Source organism: Rhinopithecus roxellana, chromosome 11, assembly GCF_007565055.1.
Source record: "Rhinopithecus roxellana isolate Shanxi Qingling chromosome 11, ASM756505v1, whole genome shotgun sequence".
NCBI lineage: Eukaryota > Metazoa > Chordata > Mammalia > Primates > Cercopithecidae > Rhinopithecus > Rhinopithecus roxellana.
Window position 1 is genome coordinate 135,054,706 of NC_044559.1, and position 22,665 is coordinate 135,077,370.

Here is a 22,665-nt window from a genome sequence, read left to right on the forward strand (position 1 = left end):
TCCTCCCCAACTTGAGCCTCGGCTTCCTCTGCTGGAAAATGAAGAGGGAGCTAGAAGCCCCCAAAGCCTCTTCCAGCCATAGCTGTCTCCAACACAGGCCAAAGTCAGGGTGAATGGTGGAAATTACGCTGAGCTGGGATCCATGCAGGTTTTCATAACACAAGGGTATCTGCAAGCGCCTGAGCTTATGTTGACAGGGACCTCCTTAGTGTTGCTAAGGATGAAGCAGCAGATAAATATTATCACTGTTGTTGTTTTTAGGGCTTTGAAAGCAGGGCAAGACCCACATGCTGAAAATGGAATCCTGGGCCTGGTGGATGGTTTGGGAACTTTCCATTGCAGTGCCTGGGAATGTGGAATCTTCTGGGCCCTCACTGAGAGCCCATCCTGGGCCTGTACCACCCTGGGGCTGGGAGGCAGATGCAGAGGCAAGCACAGCCATCACTCTCACCAGCCTGCTGAGCAGCCCCCAGGCTGCCCTCCCTCTAGCCAGTGCCTGAAGACACAGAGGAAGAAAAATAAAACCAGCCCATGCTGGAATGGGAGGCCGGCTCTGCTCCGGAGGAGCTGCAGTGAGGTGATGTCTGGCTTTTATTCCATATCATAAATAAGTTATTAATCCAAGGCAGACAGTGAGGCATGGTCATGAGGAGACAAGGGAGGTAAAACTGCAAGATCAGACTGGCTGGAGGACTGGAAAACCACCCAGGAACCAGGACCCAGGCCCTGGGCCTCCATTCAGATAGACAGACAGCAGCCCAGACAGGAGGGGGCCTCTGGAAAGCAGGGGAAAGAGCCCTGGCATGGGCGCCCAGAGAGCTGGAGACACACCTGCTGTGGATCCTGCCTCTGTTTCCTAATTTATTCTAAGACATCAGCAATAAGAAGAAGAAATGCTAACTTTTATTGTTCCAGGCACTGTGGCAGCACTTTAAGTGCATAATTTCTAACCCGCAAAACTACGAGGTAGGGACACCCACTTTACAGATACATAAACCGAGGCTTAGAGATGTCAAATCACTTGCCTAGGGGCAATGTGGAAGAATGTTTGCAAAGATGGCTGCATTCGGTCCTCTTGTTTCTGTGCACAGTCTCTTTACAATGAGATGTTACCACTCCTTCCCTCAAATGGAAGAGTCCATTTCCCCACTCTTGGAAAATTTTGTCCAGCTTTATGGCTTACATTGACCAGCAGAATGTGCAGAAGTGACCTTATGCCACGATATGGTTTGGATCTGTGTCCCCACCAAATCTCATTTCAAATTGTAATCCCTAATGTTGGAGGTGGGGCCTGCTAGGGAGTGACTGAATCACAGAGTCAGTTTCCCATGAATGGTTTAGCACCATCTTCTTGGAGCTGTTACTGTGACAGTGAGTGAGATCTGGTTGTTTAAAAGTGTGTAGCATCCCCTTCCTTTCTGTCTTCCTCCTGCCATGTGAGGTACTTCGCTCCCCTTTGCCTTCTGCTGTGACTGGAAGCTTCCTGAGGCCTCCCCAGAAGCGGAAGCCACTATGCTTCCTGTACAACCTGCAGAACTGTGAGCTGATTAAACCTTTTTTCTTTCTAAATTTCCCAGCCCCAGTTATTTCTTTTTTTTTTTTTTTTTTTTTGAGACGGAGTCTCACTCAGTCACCCAGGCTGGAGTGCAGTGGCGCGATCTCGGCTCACTGCAAGCTCCGCCTCCCGGGTTCACGCCATTCTCCTGCCTCAGCCTCCAAGTAGCTGGGACTACAGGCGCCCGCCACCACGCCCGGCTAATTTTTTGTATTTTTAGTAAAGACGGGGTTTCACCATGTTAGCCAGGATGGTCTCGATCTCCTGACCTCATGATCCACCTGCCTCGGCCTCCCAAAGTGCTGGGATTACAGGCATGAGCCACTGCGCCCGGCCCCAGTTATTTCTTTATAGCAGCACAAGAATGAACTACTACATGCAACTCCCAAGGCTAGGCCTCAAGGGGTCTTCCAGCTTCCAACTTCCCCCTCTTGGAATGCTACCCTGAGACTGCCTACTGGAGGATGACTGGCCACAGAGAGAACTGAGGCAGCCCAGCCAACAGCCAGCACCATGGTGGTCATGTAAAAGAAGCCAGCTTAGGCCTTCCAGCCCAGCCCACCCTTCAGCAGAGCACAGCCAAGTGAGCAGGGCTGGGAGCAGGCAGGGGAGGAACCTCCCAGCCCACCCACAGAGTTGTGAGGAAGGACACAATGTTGTTTTCAGTTCCAAGTTTTAGACTGGTTTGTTACACAAGAATGAGAACTGATAGTTACTCAGTTTCCCCACCCTGCCTATTTCCCCAGGAGAGCCTGTGCTGCCCGCCTCCTGAGATTTGGCTGGAGTCAAGACACTCCCATGCATACCACAGTCCCTCTGTGTCCTCCAGGCCCTCACAGTGCCACAATCAGGAAGCAGTGACTTCCTCTCTCCACACTGAAGACTCACAGTCACCCTGGCAGGCAGGTCAGGAGAAGCCCCCTTTCTCTCCAAAGAGTCCCTTTCTTGTTTTGTGTGCTGCAAACAGGAATTGCCAAGAGGTACCCAGTATTTCCCAGTAAATTGGGTTATCTAAGTGGCAAACATGAGAAACCAGCTCGCACTCTTAGAGAGGGTGTTCACCCTGAAGACAGAGACTTGCTCACGAAGGGAGTGCTGAGGGCGGGGAGGTAAACGGGTTTCCCCCGCACGCCCGGTCGGCCCAAGAGAGTGACTGCGTGAGCACGTGCAGGGGGGTCTGAGGCCCGGGGACAGCGTGCCACAGGGGGCCTGCGGGGCCTGCCAGGGCGCAGGAGGGCAAATGGCAGTGTGCATGCCTCAGCGGTCACTACCTCTGGCCTAGGAGCAGATGGCCAGACAGCCACGGAGAGGATGATAGATGCTGTCCCCTCATCTAACTGGGGTTAAAAACACAAAAACAGGAGTTTATGCCTCCTCACCCAGACAGTTGTCCAGCAGACCCCATACTGGGTCACGAGGACACACAGGTGACCACACTCTGCCCTGCGCCTCTGGGAACTACAAGTGGAAATGTTCAGGGCCAGCAGCAAACTGAGGGAGAAGCAAGGTGCACCCTGAGAAAACTAACAGGCCTGAGGCCAGGACCAGCCCCCCACTTCAGTGTGTACCCCACTGAAAACTCAAGAGACACCTCTGGGAGTGGAAGCCAGAAAATGGGATGCTTTTTTTTTTTTTTTTTTTTTTGAGACGGAGTCTTGCTCTGTCGCCCAGGCTGGAGTGCAGTGGCCTGATGTTGGCTCATTGCAAGCTCCGCCTCCTGGGTTCACACCATTCTCCTGCCTCAGCCTCCCAGAGAGCTGGGACTATAGGCTCCCGCCACCACACCCGGCTAATGTTTTTGTATTTTTAGTAGAGACGGGGTTTCACCGTGTTCGGCAGGATGGTAAATGGGGTCCTCTTGACTTCTTCTTTCCTGCCGCCATCCCCTCAGACCTGGTAGACTCAACCAACCAGTAATCCACACCATGTAATAGCAACAGCTGAGTGTACTGGGGACTGCACTGTGCCCTTTACACACATGACAACTCTATGAAGTGATTACTATTATGATCCCCACTTTACAGATGAGAAAACCGAACCACACAGAGGTGAGCTAACTGCCCAGGGTCACAGCATGTAACAGGCAGAGCTGAGATTTCAGTCCAGGCGGTCTGGTTCCAGGGTCACACTCACCCCAGCACGTGCTGCTGAACTCACAAGCAACCCAAGGCCTCCAGCTAACCGCCTTGCTGGGTTTGGTTCATACAATGGCTGAAGAATTAGAACACTTATTAAAAAGTAAAGTAAACCTAAAAATCCATATTTCTCATTTCTCCTAAAATACTCAAAGCTCTTATAATATCAGAGTGGCACAGGAGTGGGCAGCTCCTCTCCCATTTGCCATAATCCCACCACCCCTGTGACTACCCGGTCCTCTTCTCTTTCTTCTGTTACCTACTTACTCCTGGTGCTTCTGAAATTTCCACCTCCTGCCCCTCCAACCCAGGGGCCCAGCCTTATGCTCAATGCTCCAGGAAATGCACACATTTAACACAGTCTCTGATTTCTAGGAACTGGTAGTTGAAATAGGAGATACATCAAGTGAGGGGACAGGGAAGGTGTGAACAGCACAGCAAAGGCAGGGGGCTGAAAAGTGAGGCGAGAGCAGGCCAGCCTGGGCAGGGCAGGGGTGGGGACCGTAGTCTGTAAGCTGGAGCCCATAAGGCTAGAGAGGCATAAGGCTAGCAAGGCAGCAAGGCCTGCACCAACGTGGGGTCAGACACAATGCTCTGGTACCCCCTGCCCCTCCCAGGGTCTTTAGGCACACACGTGTGAGGGCAGGAGGCCTGCAGGTCAAGATGTAAGGGGACAAGCCTGCTGGGTGTCTGGGAGGGGGTCGGTCACAGTGAGACTCCAAGCCTCCACACTCCACACCTCCAAAACAAGGTGGAATGTGGAGCCGACCCGTGGTTTCCCAAGGGGCCCCCAGGACGCCTACTCACTCATCCAGCCAGTCAAGAGCAGCCCCCAGGCAAGGACAGCTGTTTGGCACAGGAGACCAAAAAGCCACAGACAAGTCTGCTGTGCACCAGCATGGAGCTGGAAGGATGAGTGGCTTTCTCAAACACTAATGTGACTCCTGTTTACAAACCTCCATGGCTCCCCATGATGGCAGGGAAAAGGCCAAGCTCCGTGGTGAGGCTGACATTTTCCAATTACGTTTTCACCACTCCCCATCTCCCATGGAGGTCTGAAATGACCTGCCATTTCCTGAATCCTGCAGAGACGCAGGATTTCCTTCCCTACAGAATGACTACAATTCTCACTCCATGGCTTTGAAAACTCCTACTGATCCTTTAAAACCCAGCCCAAATATCCCCTACCCTGGAAGGCTTCCCTAAGCACCCCTCCTTCTCAGTACTCACCTCCCTGGTATGCACTATGCTTCCCTGTATTCCCACAAATCACCGAAGCTTAGTATGGTCTGTGTTGCTTTTTACTGTCTACTGCGCAGTTCAGCCTCCCCTTTAAACCGTGGGCTCCTGGAGTACAGGGGCAGAGGGCTGAGTTTCATCCCTGCATCCCCAGGACCTGGCCAAGGGGATAACACCAGTGATCTATATATCATTGCAGTAAAGGGACTCTGATGGTATTTGTAATATTTATCATTATTAATAGTTACTGTTACAAAGTAATCATGATTGGCCAGGTGCGGTGGCTCATGCCCGTAATCCCAGCACTTTGGGAGGCCGAGGCAGGTGGATCAGCCGAGGCTGAGGTCAGGATTTTGAGACCAGTGGGGCCAACATGGTGAAACTCTGACTGTACTAAAAATACAAAAATTAGCTGGGCACGGTGGTGCACGCCTGTAGTCCCAAATGCTCAGGAGGCTGAGACAGGAGAATCACTTGAACCCAGGAGGCGGAGGTTGCAGACTTTTATCCATTTATTAAGGCCCTGCCATAAACCACGTCCTGCACTTTGCGTTATCTCATTTAATCCTCTGAACAACCCCATAGGCAGCTGTTCCTCTGCCCTTCCTACAGATGAGGAATGTAAGCACAGCGAGATGAAGATGCTTGCTCAAGGTCTCACAGCTGGTCTGTGCTGGAGTGAGCACATCCTGCTGTTTCCCCCAGCCTAGACTATTTCCTTGGAATTACAAACACCACCTTTCATGGGGCCCTTCCATAGGCCAGGTGCTTTTAGTAACAGGTTTATTTCTTTCTTTCTTTATTTTTTGAGACAGAGTTTCGCTCTTGTTGCCCAGGCTGGAGTGCAATGGCGCAATCTTGGCTCACTGCAACCTCTGCCTCAAGCAATTCTCCCGCCTCAGCCTCCTGAGTAGCTGGGGTTACAGACATCCCCACCATGCCCGGCTAACTTTGTATTTTTAGTGGAGGCGGGGTTTCTCCATGTTGGCCAGGCTGGTCTCGAACTCCCGACCTCAGGTGATCCACCCGCCTCAGCCTCCCAAAGTGCTGGGATTATAGGTGTGAGCCACCACACCCAGCCAGTAATAGGTTTATTGAGATATAACATACCATATAATTCACCCACTTAAAGTGCATATTGTAATTGTTTTTAGTATATTCACAGAATTGTGTAACCACTGTCATAATTTTAGAATATTTTCAGCCTCCGGTAAAGAGGCCCCTTACCCTGAAGTTCTCAACTCACCCAGCCCCACCCTACCTTACATTGTAGTCCCATTTTAAAGACAAAAGGGAGGTGCTCAAAGAGCTTCTGTGACGTGTTCAGTGGTGAGCAGCTGGGCTGGGATGCAGCCTCCCCCATCCCTCCCAAAGCCGTCTGCCAGGGTCTACTCCGTATAACCCATCAAAAATGCAAGATCTGCAGAGAGTGGAAAACAGAACCAGATGGTGACAAATCTTACACGTGTGGCTGCTTCCGCGCCAGGCCCTGACTCACAGAGGCACTGAAGGCAAAGGGGGAAACACGGTGCAGCCAAGCCCCCAGCACCCCATCACAGGGCATCAGGCCCCAGGACCTAGGGAGGTAGAGATGGCCGTAGGAGAGGCAACCCTTCAAGAGGCTGGTGGCCTGGATTCTAGATGGGCAGAGTGAGCATGCAGCTCCACTTAGAAGCAGGGACCCCACTCTGCCGACCCCATCCTTGCACGCCACAACTTCTCCAGGATCCACGAAGAACTGGTCCCCATCCCATGTTCCTCCCAGGTGCAAAGTGTTAGTGGCTCTGAAGAGTGGCCCATCAGGTCACTGCTGATACCTGGACACATTCCCAGTCTGGGACTCCCAAGTCTAACAACATCCCAAGCTAGCTGCTCCCAACCCCAGAGGAAGCACTTTGCAGGCAGGACCAGGCCCCACCCCCACATCCCTTATTTCCTGCCCCTGAATATCCTCAGGACTGGCTGGATCATTCTTTCTGCCGGTCAGGAGCCTGGCACTATCTTTCATGTTTACAATGTCTGAACAGTCTTGAGCAATTGCTACCTCCTCCGGGGAGCCTTCCTAGGTGCCCTAACCAAACTAAACGGGTCCTTCTCCTGCTGCCTCTCACCGGATTTTCAAGTTTGCTTTTATATCTGGGTCCCCATTAGCCTACGAACTCCTCCAGGGCAAGGGCCCTGCTTTTTCATTCCTGAATCTTTCTCTTTCCCCTCCCGCAGCTAGGACACACAGAAGGCCCTCCAGAACAGTGGGTGAGAAGTAAGATGAAGTATCCCATACCCCACTGTTAGGCATGAATTAACCGCAATGCAGGAGGGAGCCGTCAACTACAGGTTTACAGGGGCTTGGGGCCTGGTTCCAAACTCCAGCAAGGTCAGCCCCATGCCACAAAGCACCAATGCCAGAGCTGGAACGGGTCTGAGCTTACACATTCCAGCTTCCTTAATGTACCAAGGTGGCAACTGAGGCCCAGAGAAGGGGCCAGCTTGCTCAGAAACACATAGCCACATCTCTCAACTCCCAGCCCAGCCTCTTCAAGAGAGCAAGCTGCCGCATCCCTGCCCCACACCCACTCTTCCATCCTACCCTTTCTTCAAGGTGAGACCAAGCCCCCCTGCCCAGTGTGTCTTCTAGGGTCCACTCCCCGGCCCCACCTGACATGGTGCTCCTTCCTCTGTCCAACCATCACTAGCCTGCTCAAGCTCTTCCCCCTACCCAGGGGGCCCTCCCCACCCTCTGGCCCCAGCAAACTTCTACTCATCCTTCAAGGCCCAGTTCAAATGTCACCTTCTCTGACATTAAAGAAAACAATCACTCTCATTTACTGAGCACCCATCCCCACTGTGTTCTAGAAAACCAGGTGAATGTTGAAACTACTGGTAGGTTTCCCCCTGCATGTCACCCAAGTTCCTCGAGGACAGGGACCTGACTCTTTGCAAAGCAGGAGTAATAAAAATATCTGCAAACACACTTCACAAGATTGAAGGATGCAAAAGAGTTTTGTAAACTATAAAGTCCTGTGCTAATGGAAGCTATCTGTATTATCTTTGTATCTCCGCCTATGACTCAGTTTCCTCATCTACAAATGGATGGAGTTAATAAAAGCACATTCACATATGCATGCTGTGTCTGGGCCACAGGAAGGACTGGTTACTGTTGCTGTCATTATCTGTGTCACTTTCTTTTTTTATGATCTCCCTATGGACCTTGTCCATGGTCAGCACTCAGTACATATTTTTTGAAATGAATGACTTTGGCAGTTGAGATGTTAGAGAATATGGGATTAAAATCCAGAGACCATGTAAGATGCAGAGTTCAATCTTATCATCAGAAATGCTACACCATGGCCTTTGAGTCCAAAGGTGAGCTCAGCTGGGTCACTGGGACACAGCCCCTTGCTGTCATGGGACACAGAGCAATTTCCTGGAGTGGGCGGAAAGTCAAGGAATCCCAGCCTGGAGTGACCTCTGTGCTGGTAGCCCCAGTGGAAGGCAGTCAGGGAGTACCACTCCCAGGGCCTGGAGGGGGAGGCGTCCAGATACTGGACTTGAGGACTGGCCTCTGGAAACAGCCAGGGTACATGTTGTGGTCCAGCCTGAAGCTCAGCCCAGTAAAGTCCATTTCTGCCCCTCATCAAGGGGTGGGGCACCCAGGAAAGTCACTTCCGGGAGCCTCAGTTCTGTACCAGCTACAGAGCAAGCCTCCAGAAGCCTGTACCTGGACAGCCTCTGAGACCCGATCCCGCTTCAGCAAATGCCGCACAGAATCGATCCCATCTTCCAGGGAACATCAAGCATAGCCCCTCTTTGGACAAATGAGAAGAGTAAAGCTCAGAAATGGGGGTGACTTGCCCAAGGTCACACAGCTAAGGAGAACATTTACTCAGAGGCCACCAAAAATCAGCAACACCCTCTGAGGAATGTCCAGCCCCAGGCCCCACCTCCACCATCTGCCAGCCCCCAAAACCAGAGCATGACGACTTGTCACCATATACGCTACACCATGGAGCCATGTGTTCGTGCTTCAGGAGTGCTAGCTCAGAGCCCTTCATGGCCCTGATCCCTGTGGCACCTAGTGGTCAGTCACTACTTGTCAACAGGCTGCTGAGCTGGTTCAATGACAAGGGAGGTTTTCAGGATGCAAAGGGGGTGGGGAGTCACTTATTGTCGGTGACTGTCATCCTTAGTTTAGGTTCTCAGCATATATTAAGCATCTCCTCTGTGCCTCACTTCAGGAGGGCAGTCAGAGAAGCAGGAGCCCTAGCCCTGTCACTGAGGAACTTACAGCCTACCTGTGTGATGACTTTAGAAGGAATTCACCATCTAATTCAGTTCAGCTGCTGGCTTGCAACAGCACTTTCTCTCTATCTGCATGGATATTGTATCCCTGGATGATTCCTGACATCACTTGGGATTCTCAACCAAAACTTGTGGCCATGGCATAGCTCTAGCCAGTGGAGTGACCAAGGACCCCTGTGGCACAGAGCCACAGAGCCAAAGTGGGCTGGCAGCGGAGGCTTAGCCTGGACACCTGACAAGGCCATAGGCTCCCCCAGCTGCCCTGACAATCTGCTTTCTCAAAGTCCATTCTCAGGAACTTTTGCATCAGTTCACCTGCAGAGTTTGGTGTCAATCAGATCCTGGTCCCTCCCCCGAGAGGCAGATTCTGCACCCCTGACAAGGTGCTCAGGTGATTCTACCGCATGCTCAACTATGAAAACCAACTACCATGTAGATAAGCCCTCTCCATGAGGGCGCTATCACCTTCAATGGGGTGAAAATTGATTCTGGGGAAGGCAAAAACATATAAAGCCCAGATAGATACACAGTGTATAAACAGATCTTCAGTATATCTGTGGTATTAAAATTGCATGAGGAAAGCCAGGCACAGTGACATGCACCTATAGCCCCAGCTCCTGGGATGCGGAGGCAGGAGGATGGCTGGAGGCCAGGAGTTCAAGTCTGCAGTACCTTGTGTTTGTGCCTGTGAATAGCCACTGCACTCCAGCCCGGGCAACATAGTGAAAATCCACCTCTACAAAAACAAAACAAACAACAACAACAACAAAAACACCCACCTCATCCTGAGGGGGACTGATGATTAGGGGAAAATGTCTAAAACATTTAGGGGTACATCATGATAAAAGGTGGAAAGCGCTGGTTTAGACAGAGGCAGCCACGAAATCAGCAGGTAAGACTTCTCCTACACGTGGGACGGTGGTGAAAATGCTCCCCGCCCTGTCAGTGAGGAAGGAACCCACAAGCCCTCCCCATCTCAAATGTTCTCGGTCTCAAAGCTGGAGGGCAGAGAAGCAAGCAGGCCTCTTTCCGAGACCCATCAGCTCACATCTGGTGTCTCTGGGGCAGGGAAGAGCCGCCGAACAGGACCCTGAGGCTTCTGTGCCAGCTCACAAGGGCCTGCACACTGAGGAGGAGCAGCGAGGGGAACGAGAGGCAGCCCCAAGTGGGGGCAAGAAAGACAGCCCACCCCATGGCTTTCTGGTTTGCAATGTGGAGCCAACTAGCAGAGGTGCCCCCAGACTCTGGAAGCAGTGTAGAAGCAGTGAGGGTCCTAGGAGAGGGGCCACGCAGAGTAGCCAGGAAAGAGCAGGCTGGCTCTGGGAGGAGAGACAGGGAGGAGAAGAGGAAGGACATGACATCACAATGTTATAGGACATAATAGCAGCCACTAACTGTGCCCGCACCATGAGCCAGGCAGGGGCAGTCCCCAGTGCACTGCCCAGTTAGGCGGGCCACATTCTTAACACTCGCGGGTCAGCTCCAGGAGAGCAGAAGCCATGTCTGCCTCAGGCACCACCGTACCCCCAGCACCTAGAACAGTAAATATGTGCAAAATAAATAAGGGAAAGAACCACAGAGAGGTTAACTCATCCAAATCCTCGCAGCTAGGCAGCGGCTCAGCCACAATTCCAACCCCAGCAGTCAGACTCCAGAGCCTGGCTTCCTCACCCCAGTGTTTCTCTACACTCAGAGATACCAGCCAGACAGCTTGTGATCCAGGGGGGGTCCATGGAGGGTGACGGGTGAAAAAGCCATGGGGAGGGTATGATAAAGGCACCATCCCAACTCAGCCACTTCACACCTGGCAGAGCGTGAACCTAGTGGCCCGCGGGGGCAGGCAGCACTCCCTGAGGAAGGCAGCACCACCCCTGCCTTGGCCCAGACTGCAAAACATGCCCATAGCAATCTCAAAACCACGTGAGCAGGGCACGGGAGGGGGAGGATGCAACTTAATGAAAGTCTCATCCCTTACCAATCCGTCACAGTTGCTGATGGCAACAGCTGCCCCAGGCATTCCAGTGACACCTCCAGTGTACACACACTCCTGCCGTAAGGGCTGCCGGAACAGCTCCCGAAAATCCTCCTGCCACTCCACTGAGGCTCCTGGCACTACCAACCTCCGATTGGGCCACAGGCGCAGGTGCAGTTCCTTCCCGAAAACAGTGACATTGAAGTAGAGGGAGTGGCGCCCCGCCCTGCCATGCCACAGGGTCCCTCCTGGGTGCAGAGGGCTGCGAGCCACCCGGAGGTGACTGGAGTGTCGTGGTAGTGTGGGTGGCATGTCCGCTACCATGCTCTCTGCAGAGGCTGCTGCTGGGCCAGACACCACATGGGAGAGGAAGCGTCCCCGAAAGTCTGTGCTGCAGGGCACTGTCACACCATAGTCACTGAGCTTTCCAGAGAGGTGCAGCTCTGTCGGAGGTAAACAAAGAGTCACTTCAATGCAGTCAGTGCAGAGGTAAGGAGAAGTCGGAAATCCCACTAGGGCAGAGAGGGATAGGAAACCTGAGTGTCACCCTTAGGTGGCCCCATCAGCCCGAGTTCACCCATTTTCCATCCATTGCTTCCTGAGCTCCAGGATTCCTACACTTGGATGAAGGGTGTTCAGGTACTTTGTGGAAATATCACTCCCTGTAGCCCCCAGGTCCTTTTTAAACTTAGCAGAAGAAAGCAAATGATACCAGACAGAGCCTGGTCACTAGCGACAAGACTTCCAACCTTGGGCTCTGCCCAGAAAAGGACTAAAATTCCCCAAAAGCCAACAGGGCAAATAAAGGGAAGGGCAGATCTGCCCAAACTCCACAGCGTGCTGAAGTCACCACCCCAGGCTGGGGTAGGGCCCTCCTCCCCAAGCTTCCAAGAACGCAGCTGGCAAAACAAACACACCTAGAAACCCAGGGGACCGTGGGCGCGTGTCAAAGAGAAGGTGGGGCTGCAGAGGGGACGGAGGGAATGCCCAGTTCTCTATTTTTCCAAGGTTAGAAAGAAAACTTTTTAAAGCAGGACAGGGGCCGCTGAGATTTCTGTATGGCCGAGCCCCAAACTGGGTAAATATAGATCTTCAAAAATAAAAGGATATACAGGGGATGACCTGCCCACTTGGGCTGAATTAACTGTGAGGTCATGGCCCCATGCTCCAGGCCACATGCCAGCAGGCCCATCCTCACACAGCTCTCCTTGAGCCCAGCCAGGCTGGGCAGGAATGACAGCTCCCTGGCTTCCAGGCCTGGTGATTCATGAATGCGAGTTTGGGAGGAATTTTCATTTCCACACAGCTCTACCTCTCGTCTCCCCAGTTCACGTCACTGATAAAACATAGAAAGTGGTGTTTCCTGAAAATCCCCCATGCCCACAGTTCTAGTTTCATCCCCATTATAGCAGAGGACCCCCAAGACTGCTGCAAGAGGGGACCCACTCTGGCACATGAACAAGGCTCACAGAAAAGGAGGCACCCTGCCTGGAAATGACCGGAGACTTCTCCCCATGTTCAGAGCCACCAGGAGGGTACCCCATGCTGCAGGGCAGGAGTGGAGTGTGTCTGGTCTGTACGCAAGAGGCCTGTGTCCACAGCGTTTGACAATGCTAGGTTGGGGGCAGTGGAAGAATGTGTGTTTCTGTGCAGGAGCATGACTGTCCTGCATGCTCTGCAGTAGGAGGCAATCACCTGTTAGCCTTATTCTGGGTATGTAACAGTCTCTCTCTCTCTCTCTCTCTCTCTCTCTCTCTCTCTCTCTCTCTCTCTCTCTCACACACACACACACACACACACACACACACACACCTTGCACCCATGCTCACACAAGTTGGAAACAGAGAAGACACTGAACGAGAAAGACACACAGGACAGAGAAACAAATTGGGAAAGGGGGGAAAGAAGAAACACAGAGAGACAAAGAGACAGATACGCTGCTCCTAAGAAGAGACTCGATGCTCCCAAATTCTCTCCTGGGCTCTCTGCCTACTTCTAGCACTAGAAATGGAGAGAAATGACTGGACAGTGCTGTGGCACAGGGGAAGAAAGACAGCAAATCAGCCCAGAGTGTGCACACTGCCTCCCACCCGCGGGAACCCTGACCGGGTAACTGGAGCAACCTTGGGCCACCCTGACCGCGAGCACCCCGGACCCCACGGGCCCCCGAGCGCCCAACCCGCACGCACCTGGGGTCCGGCTGCCCGCGGCGGCGCAGCGCGCACAGTGCAAAGACAGCAGGCAGGACAGCAGCGCGCGGAGTGGAGCCATGTGGCCGCGCTGAGAAGCGGGCTGGGCAAGGGCCCAAGCCCGAAGTCCCAGGCTGAGGGCGGCGAGGCTAGGGTGCGCCCCGGGCTGTCGGAGCACCGGCCGGCTCCCGCCGCCGCCGCCGCCGCCGCTGCCGCCTCCCCGCCTAGCAGCCTGCCTCCCGCCGGTCCCGGGTCCCCTGCGCGGCACCGCCGCCTGGACCGCAGGCTCCGGGCGCGCGAGGCTGCAGGCTGGAGAGCGGAGCCGCTGACGTGCCAGCGCCCCCGGTGCCAACTGCCGGCGGGTCGGTCAGCCCGCCCGCGCAGTGACGCTCCGGGACTCCACGGGAGCCGGGCGAGGGGGCGGCGGGGCGGGCCGGGGGTGGGCACACCGGGCGGGGCGGGGCCGGGCGCGGGTCGGAGCTGGGGCGCCGGGCGCCCGGAGGCGGGGCGCGCGGCTGGGGAGTGCAGCTGCCTGTGGCCGGGGATCGGAAGTGCCACGCAGAGCCAGAGCAGGGGCTCCTGGCGCACGGAGCGATTGTCCCCTCAGACGCCTGGGCTCCCGGAGTGGTGGCCCGAATCCGTTTTCTATGGCTGCTCCGCCCCCTTTCTTGGCCGCAGGGCCTGCTCTCTGTTTCTGTTCCAGATCCAGGAGGCTAAAGGGATGTCTGGCTGCATTTGGAGGTGTGGTGGACAGTGAGCCTCCCGGTGGAGGGAGACTCCCTCTTTCTTTCACCATGGTCTTGATGGCCTCACTAACCATCGACCCCTTGGATCTACCCATTTTCCAGACACCAGGCCAGGGTGCACGACTGACCTGTGGTCCTCGCCAAGAGCAGGGCTGAGTCTGTGAGGAGAGAACCCTGGCTTCAGAGTCAGACAGCCCTGATTGAAATCCTAGCTCTGAACCTCAGTTGCCTCATCTGTGAAATGGGTGTTAACCATAGCACATAATAGATGCTCAGTAAGTGATAACTGTCCTTCACTTCCATCCCTGACGTCAGTAGCAACTGCGGCATCCCAAGGTGGAAAGAACCAAGAGTCAGAGATGAGTGCTTGATGCTGGTCTTGCAATGGTGTTGAGACCAGGTCAGGAGTCAGTACAAACAACGCAACAGAAGATCCATGCTCTTGCTTTACTCTGTAAATATGTAACTAATAACTTGCAAATAAACTATATTTCAAGCAATCCAGGGATGGGAGTTGTGGAAAGGAGATTTTTTTTGTAATAACCATGGAATAAAGAATCTTGGAAAATGATGCCAAGGTTTTGGAGGACTGGTGCATTTAAGAAGCAGGTTCAGAAAGCTAAAGTATATTATATTCCAAGCATTCCAAGCTACATCAGAGCATCCAGTTATTTGGAAATGCCACAACCAAATTGATCTTTATTAAATTCGGGAAGAATAGAGTTCCTCTTTCTCCTCTTCTGGTCTTTTAAGATGTGTGTTGGCTGGGTGCAGTGGCTCAGGCCTGCAGTCCCAACACTTTAGGAGGCTGAAGTGGAAGGATTGCTTGAGCCTGAGAGGTTGAGGCTGCAGTGAGCTGAGATCACACCACTGTACCCCAACCTGGGTGACAGAGCAATACTCTGTCTCAAAAAAAAAAAGACATGCAAAGTCAAGGTCCAGACAGGATTCTGTGTGTGAGGATTGACAGAGCAAGAAAGTTAGAGGGTGTGTGTGTGTGAGAGAGAGAGAGAGAGAAAAGAGAGAGAGAGATAGAAAAAAGAGAGAAAGAAAAGAGAGAGAGAGAGGAGAGGCTGGGAGAAGACCAGGTTGGAGCTTCACAGCTCTGGCCCTCTGCAAACGCAAGCCCACCAAATGATCTCAGGATAAAATGGCTTCCCTTCTCAGGGTCTCAGTTTTCCAAGCTGCAGAGTGGGGACCCTGTGGGACAGAAGGAAAAAGTCATGGAATAAGGATTGCCCCTTTTCTGCTGTGGGGCCATCTCAGAGAGACTCCCCTAGAAAACTCAGGGGTCCCAGCTCCATTCCACCCCCTTCTTCCTGCCTCAAGGAGAGCAAGTCAAGAGGGGCAGGTCACAGCTGGGGCCCCAGCAGCCCGCCTCACCAGCCGTGGGCTGCGGCCTTCCCTGGAGCCAGCCTTGGCAAGCAGAGAGCAAAACCTCTCCCTGTTTCTTTACCCCCACCCCCTTCCCTGGGGCTACAATGGTTGCTTTTATTGGCAAGTATTGTGTGTCCAAGCTCTCTTCCACTGAGGAAGGCTTTGTTAGGAAAAGGGGACATGGGAGCATACCTCAGAGTCTGGGCCAGAAGGTGGGGAGAGGGCAAGGTGGCCCCAGATTTGGAGTTGAACGGGGCCAAAGAAAGAAATCCCCAGGTGTAAGCTGGGAATCCTCCTAGGAAGTCAAGGTCCGGGTTTTCCAGTGTGTTCCTTGAGTCTTCGCACAGGAGAGAATGGCTTGGGTGTGTCTCCCAACACCTAACACAACACTTTCAGTCTAAGGCCCTGGGGGAGAGGGATGCAGAAAGTCTGTGTTGGCTGCAGGGAGCCAGCAACCAATTGAGAAACCTGATATGAGCAAGAGAAAGTCTGAAAACCAGGTAAGGAAAAGGTAGAGAAATGTGCTCTAGATGAACATGCAAGGTCACCAGTGGGGACCCCAGGGACTCTGGGGACTCTGGGAAGGAGGAGCTCAGAGGGAGATTTCACTGCCGTGGATCAAGCTGAGGATTCCACAAGGGAGACAGAGAGGAAGCAATGTTCCTGGTTGGGAATGGTACGAGCATGGGCAGGAGGGGGCAGCCTGCCATGAACCTCCCAGGCAGGAGGAGAAAAGGCTGGACTAGCTAGAGCCCATGGAAGGCTCCTGTGACAGGTAGGTCAGAAAGACAAAGTGGAGATGTCTATCCCCAAAAGATGACTGTGGCAAGAGTTTGAAACAGATGGAATGAGTGGGCTGGGGCTTGGGCAACGGCCCAGGATTTGACCCTGAGGAGGAAGGTGGTCCCCGCCTCCACCCACGTTCCTTTGAGCATAAACAAAAACGCAGAGATTTGGAGATAGAAGGGTTTGGAGGCAGTCTCCAGTCCTGTGCCCCACCCCACTTTATAGTTAGGTAAACTGAGGTCTGGAGAGGAAAAGAGACTTGCTTCTGGTCACACAGCTAGTTTAGAGGAGGGCCAGTTCCCCTGGTTTCAGATCCAAGGCACCTGCTCTCTTGCCTGTAAAAGCACAACCTCTGTTGAGCACCAGCTCTCTTCCTCTCTTGCTCCATCTTGCAAGACAAAGATGAGGAGGTTCAAGGTTGAGACAAAATATCCCCACCTCAGCGGGAGTCCCAGATGCCCCCACAAGGAAGTCAGAGTGTCAGCTTGTGACAGGTCTCTGCAGCAAGAGGCCAAAAGCTCTGCGAGAGTGACCCAGAGGCAGGGGGTCCAGCAGGCAGCTATCATTTGTTGAAAACCAGCTGCTGTGCTAAGTGTTTACCTGTTTTATCCATACCTGGAGGAGATGAGGATCCTGAAACACAGGAGGAAGGACCTTGTCTTCTAGCCCATGGTGTGACAAGTGACCAGCAGGGCTCTGAAATGCTCTGGAGAAGAGGAGTTCCACCCTAGCCCAGTGAAAGCCATCACCATCCACCCTGGATAGCCAGTTAGGAAGTCAGACAGCCGGACCACCCTAGTCACCTCTCTCACCCACCACATCAATCCCTTCTAAGTCCTGCGGAGTCGACTCCAAAGGATATTCCAAATACAGTAACTTCTTTCCATTTCAAATGCAACCCCCTCTCCCAGCAGGCCACCAGCAGCCCTTCTCTGGACACTGCTGTAGGTTTGTCCTAACAGATATCCCCACTCCTCTCTGGGCCCCGGAATCTCTCCTCCAACTACACCCAGAGATGTTTGAGACATCACGTGGCCCTCTCTGCTATTAAACCTCCAAAGGCTCTGTTCCTCTTGGAACAAAGATCAGACTCACTGTGCCCACCTTCCTGCCTCTGTTACTGACAAAGCTGGTCCTCTCAAAAAAAAAAAAAAAATGAGGTATTATTCTCTGTTCTGTGCCGGAAAGTCAGTATGCAAAACTGAGAGTGAGCATCAAGCAGTGCAGGCTTTATTTAATGGCCATGGAATCGAGAAGTGGGAGCTTGGCTCACAAATCAACTGCTCAGCTTGTGAGTGCTGGAAAGTCACAGATATAGGGCATCTTTAATGAAGACGTTTTGCATTGAAAACAAGGGGAGGAATATTCATGTCCTTTCTGGGAATGGGCGGAGAACTTCTGGGAACCAGAGTTGCCACCTTCCTTTTTGTCCTTTCATGGTTTCTTCCAGCCATTGGCATGGTGATTATCAACTGTCATCATGCTGGTAAGAGTGTCATTTAGCCTGGACATTAGATTATAATGAAGCTAGAGGTTCTTCAGAGGTCAAGTGAACTGTCATCTTGGATCCCACCAGTCTTAGCTGCTTAGTCATGAGGGGGAACTTCTGACCTCAGATGTCCTGTTTTCTAAAGATAAGCAGAGTTAAGATGGGGTGAAAAGTCACTGAGGTCACGTACACTGAATAATACCTCCACCGCCCTCCAGCCTAGCTCCTTGCAGGCACCTTTGCACAACAGGCTGTTCTCTCTGCCCCGAATGCCCAACCCTCTCTCTTCCCCTAGTCAACCCCTGCTACCCTTAGACATCATCCTTTTAGTTCTCTCTTCCTCAAACCTGTCCTGGCCTCCCAACCAGGTCAAATCCGCCTGCTTTTGTACCCTCTCTGGGCCCCTGCACAGCAGTTTTCACTGTTGAGTTTCTCCTGATTCTCTGTGATTCACAGATTAACATCTGCTTCCCCCAGACTGTGAGCTTCACAGGGAACAGGGACCACATTTGGGGTTCTCTCCTCATTGTATCTCCAGTGGCTACCCTGTGTTGGGCACATAGGAGGCCCTTAATAAATATTAGTTAAATTAGTAATCAAATGAACAGAAGTTAGAGAAAGAACAGTTCATGGAAAATTTGGCAAGTCAAGCATTTCCCAGAATAATCATTCCAGGGGAAAACTTGAGACACATGCTTGGAAGTTCTGAGTGACCATCAGCGAAGATCACCAGGCTCCACAGTCAGGCAAGGATGCAGGAGACGAGTTGCCTTTCTGAGTTGCCAAGCCTTGAAAAGATATTAAAAATAACAAAAACAACCATCATAGCTAATATTTGTTGGCCAGCCCCTTTATACATTTACCTCCACTCCTGCAGCAACTTTGCAAGGTCAGCATCCTCATCCCCACTTGCAGAAGAGGAGTCCAAGGCTCTGCCACTGCGCAGCTTCCCCAGTGCTCACGGCGCTCATAGCTGGTAAATATCAGAGCCATATTCAAACCCAAGTCAGATTCTAGCTCCCAGGCTTCCAGGCACACGGTGACACTGCCAAGAGATTCTCCTACCTCCACCTTCTTGGAGATCATTTAGCTCATTTTGTTTTCCTTGTTTATTATTATTATTATTATTATTATTATTATTATTATTATTATTATTTTGAGATGGAGTTTCACTCTTGTTGCCCAGGCTGGAGTGCAATGGCTCGATCTCGGCTCACTGCAACCTCCACCTCCTGGCTTCAAGCGATTCCCCTGCCTCAGCCTCCCGAGTAGCTGGGATTACAGGCATGCGCCACCACGCCTGGCTAATTTTTGTATTTTTAATAGAGATGGGGTTTCACTATGTTGGTCAGGCTGGTCTTGAACTCCTGACCTCAGGTGATCTGCCTGCCTCCACCTCCCAAAGTGCTCGGATTACAGGCTTGAGCCACCGCGCCCAGCCTCCTTATTTTATAAAAGGTTTGGTAGTGGAAATGACAACACATACAGAAAGGCACCACCTGCCTATTGTACAGAGGGGCAAACTCAGACCCAGAGAGCAGAGGTGACTTTGCAACACCACACAGAAAGATCATTCAGGGGCAGGACAGCACCTCAAGTCTCCTGGTTCCTGGTTCATAGTGATCTTAAAGCATTGGTGATATTGGTTCCCCCTGCCCAGGACCATGGCCTTTGGTTATTCATTGTTAGTTCCTACCTCAGCCCAAAGGGAAGGAAGAGGAAAAAGAGTTTGAGTCTCTTCCTGCTGCTACCTGAGAGCCATGGTCATGCACAGCAGCTCTAAGCCAGTGGTTCTCCAATCAGGGTCCGCCTGTGCAGCAGAATCAGCATCCCTTGAAAGTTTGTTAGACATGCACATTCTCAGGCCTCATGCCAGACCTACTCAACCAGAAACTCTGGGGAAGGGGCCCAGCAATCTGTTTTAACCTGTCCTCCGGGGGACTCTGATGCATGCTCAAATTTAAGAATCACTGTTCTAAACAAAACCTTGAAAACTGGGACCAGGCTGGGAGCAATGGCTCATACCTCTAATCCCCAGCCCTTTGGGAAGCTGAGGCAAGTGGATCGCTTGAGCCCAGGAGTTCAAGACTTTCCTGAGCAACATGGCAAAATCCTGTCTCTACAAAAAATACAAAATTAGCCAGGCATGATGGTGCACCTGTAGTCCTAGCTACTTGGGAGGCTGAGGTGGGAGGATCACCAGAGCCCAAGGAGGTCGAGGCTGCAGTGAGCCATGATCACTTGACTGGATGACAGAGTGAGACTGAATCTCAAGAAAAAAAAAAGAAAGGAAGAAAAAGAAAACTGGAGCCAGATGAAGACTGAGAGCAAACTCACTAACTGAGGATCTGTGACTTGCTCCTAATTCAAGGCCACCACCCTCATCTCCCACCCCCGGTCTCCAAAGCCTGGGCTGGTGCTGCATCTGAACTCCAGGAGTCCGGCAAAGCTCCAGAAGCCTCCAGATGTGCGGGAGAGGGGCTGTGCCTCGTGGCCTTCTCCTCATGACCCTTCTCCTTTGTTTCCCCAGCATTCCCTCTGCACATTTTTTGGCAAGTGTCTAATGACTGTAGCTAGGAGACAAGGATGGGTTAAGTTAACCACAGTGATTTGTCATGCATTACAGAACAGCTGATGCCCCCGAGACTGGCTGAACCATGAGATCAGTTAGAAACAATGCTGTTTGTGCCCTGTGTGTAGATGCTGTGTGGTTGTGGTTACTGAATGTTGGGGAGTGCAGGGAGAAGAGGTCTCCTTGTGTTTGTAAGGAAGGATGCCAGAAAGGCCAACTGTCCTTTGGGAGTTTTGTTTCTGCCATTCCCTCTTCTGAAACTATAGGTCTATGATTGCAACATCGGCATCCTCCTAAGCAAAGTCCAGTGTGGCCCCTGGCATTGGCCCTCTGGGGTTCCAGAAAGTAAGGCAGAAAGCAGTGATCTCCCCCATTTCCTGGTGCCCCTACGGTATAATGGAAGGACTCAGAGCGATTTGTCCAGGGCACATTTCTTACTAGCTTTTCTTCCAGTCCTAACATCCTCTTAGATGCCATGGGTGACATCCTGCAGCAAAGAGGGGCCAGACCTCCATACTGTTCCTTTCTTTAGATCAGTAAGGGGACTTTGGCTTACATGTCACCAAACACATTAAACATGGCTTAATTTATTATCTCATATAAAAAGGAATCCTGAAGCAGGCCAGTTCTGGACCTGGTTAATTTGGCAGCCTGACAGAATCTTCCAGCATCTCGGTCCCTTCTTCTTCCACTTTGTCATGCTTGGGGATTAGTCTCATCCTCAGGCTTGTTCCCTCTTAGCTGTAAAATGACTGCATTAACTGCAGGCATTACATATTCACCAGATGGAATGGGGACCAGAGGCAGTGGAAGAGGGAGTCCTTTTTTTTTTTGTTTTTGAAACAGAGTCTCCCTCTGTCACCCAGACTGGAATGCAGTGGTGTAATCTCGGCTGACTGCAACCTCCACCTCCCGGGTTCAAGTGATTCTCCTGCCTCAGCCTCCTGAGCAGCTGGGATTACAGGCATGCATCACCACCCCCAACTAATTTTTTTTTTTTTTTAGTAGAGATGGGGTTTTACCATGTTGGTCAGGCTGGTCTTGAACTCCTGACCTCAGGTGATCTGCCCGTCTCGGCCTCCCAAAGTGCTGGGATTACAGGCATGAGCCACTGCACCCGGCGGAGTTCTTTCTTGTCTCTCCTTTTTAAAGACTTTATTATACAGATTTTCTTTTTGTTTTTGTTTTTGTTTGTTTGTTTTTGAGACAGAGTCTTGCTCTGTTGCCCAGGCTGGAGTGCAATGGCATGGTCTCAGTTCACTGCAGCCTCCACCTCCCAGGTTCAAGCCATTCTCCTGTCCTCAGCCTCCCAAGTAGCTGGGATTACAGGTGCTTGCCACCATGCCTGGCTAGTTGTTTTGTATTTTTAGTAGTGACGGGGTTTCACCATGTTGGCCAGGCTGATCTGGAACTCCTGACCTCAGGTGATCCTCCCACCTCAGCCTCCCATAGTGCTGGGATTAAAGGCGTGAGCCACCGTGCCTGGCTGAGACTTTATTATACCGATTTTTAAACGTAAACAAAGGAAGACAAAAGAGTATGGAGGCCCCTTCCCCCAGTTCCCATCACTCAGCTTCAATCATTATGCTCATGTGGTCAGCTCGGTATCATCCTTACACCTTCCCTCCACACCTGGGGTCATTTTAGAGCAAACACCCTACATTATCTCCCATTTAGTATCAGCAGCTAGTAAAGACTCTCTCTTCTTTAAAAACAAAATCAAAACAACATCAACAACAATGAAAACCATGTTTTTGTCACACCTAGCAAAATTAACAATAATTCCTTAAAATCATCTTGCATTTGATCATTGTTCAAATTTCCCCAACTGTCACAAACATTTTTGTCTTGTTTGGTTTTTAAGACTTGGTTTGGGCCAGATGCGGTGACTCACACCTGTAATCCCAATACTTTGGAAGGCCGAGCCAGGTGGATTGCTTGAGACCAGGAGTTCGAGACCAGCCTGGCCAACATAGTGAAACCCTGTCTCTACTAAAAATACAAAATTAGCGGGGCGTGCTGGCAGGGGCCTGTAATCCCAGCTACTCAGGAGGCTGAGGCAGGAGAATCACTGGAACCCAGTAAGCAGAGGTTACAGCGAGCGGAGATCTCGCCACTGCAGTCCAGTCTGGATGACACAGCGAGATTCTGTCTCAAAAAAAAGACTTGATTTGTTCAAGTCGGTATCCAGGCAAAGTCCATACATCACATTTGGCCAGTATACCTCAGAAGTCTCTTTTCATCTATACCATAGATGGGGAACCACACCTAGGGCCCATTGAGCCCGCCGCATGTTTCTGTGAATC

The 22,665-nt window shown here is 51.9% G+C and overlaps 1 protein-coding gene across 2 annotated transcripts in view; it reads right to left on the reverse strand.

Moving 5' to 3' along the window:
• The window catches only part of ADAMTS14 (ADAM metallopeptidase with thrombospondin type 1 motif 14), an 88,029-nt gene extending 74,255 nt beyond the window's left edge, over positions 1-13,774 (reverse strand). For both annotated transcript variants that reach the window (XM_010362852.2, XM_010362851.2), the window contains exons 1-2: positions 13,390-13,774; positions 11,204-11,643 (exon numbers count right to left, since the gene is read on the reverse strand). In XM_010362852.2, coding sequence (XP_010361154.2) covers positions 11,204-11,643; positions 13,390-13,471 — 522 coding nt within the window. In that variant the 5' untranslated portion in view covers positions 13,472-13,774. The remainder of the gene's footprint in view (positions 1-11,203; positions 11,644-13,389) is intronic.
• Positions 13,775-22,665: the final 8,891 nt, after the last annotated feature.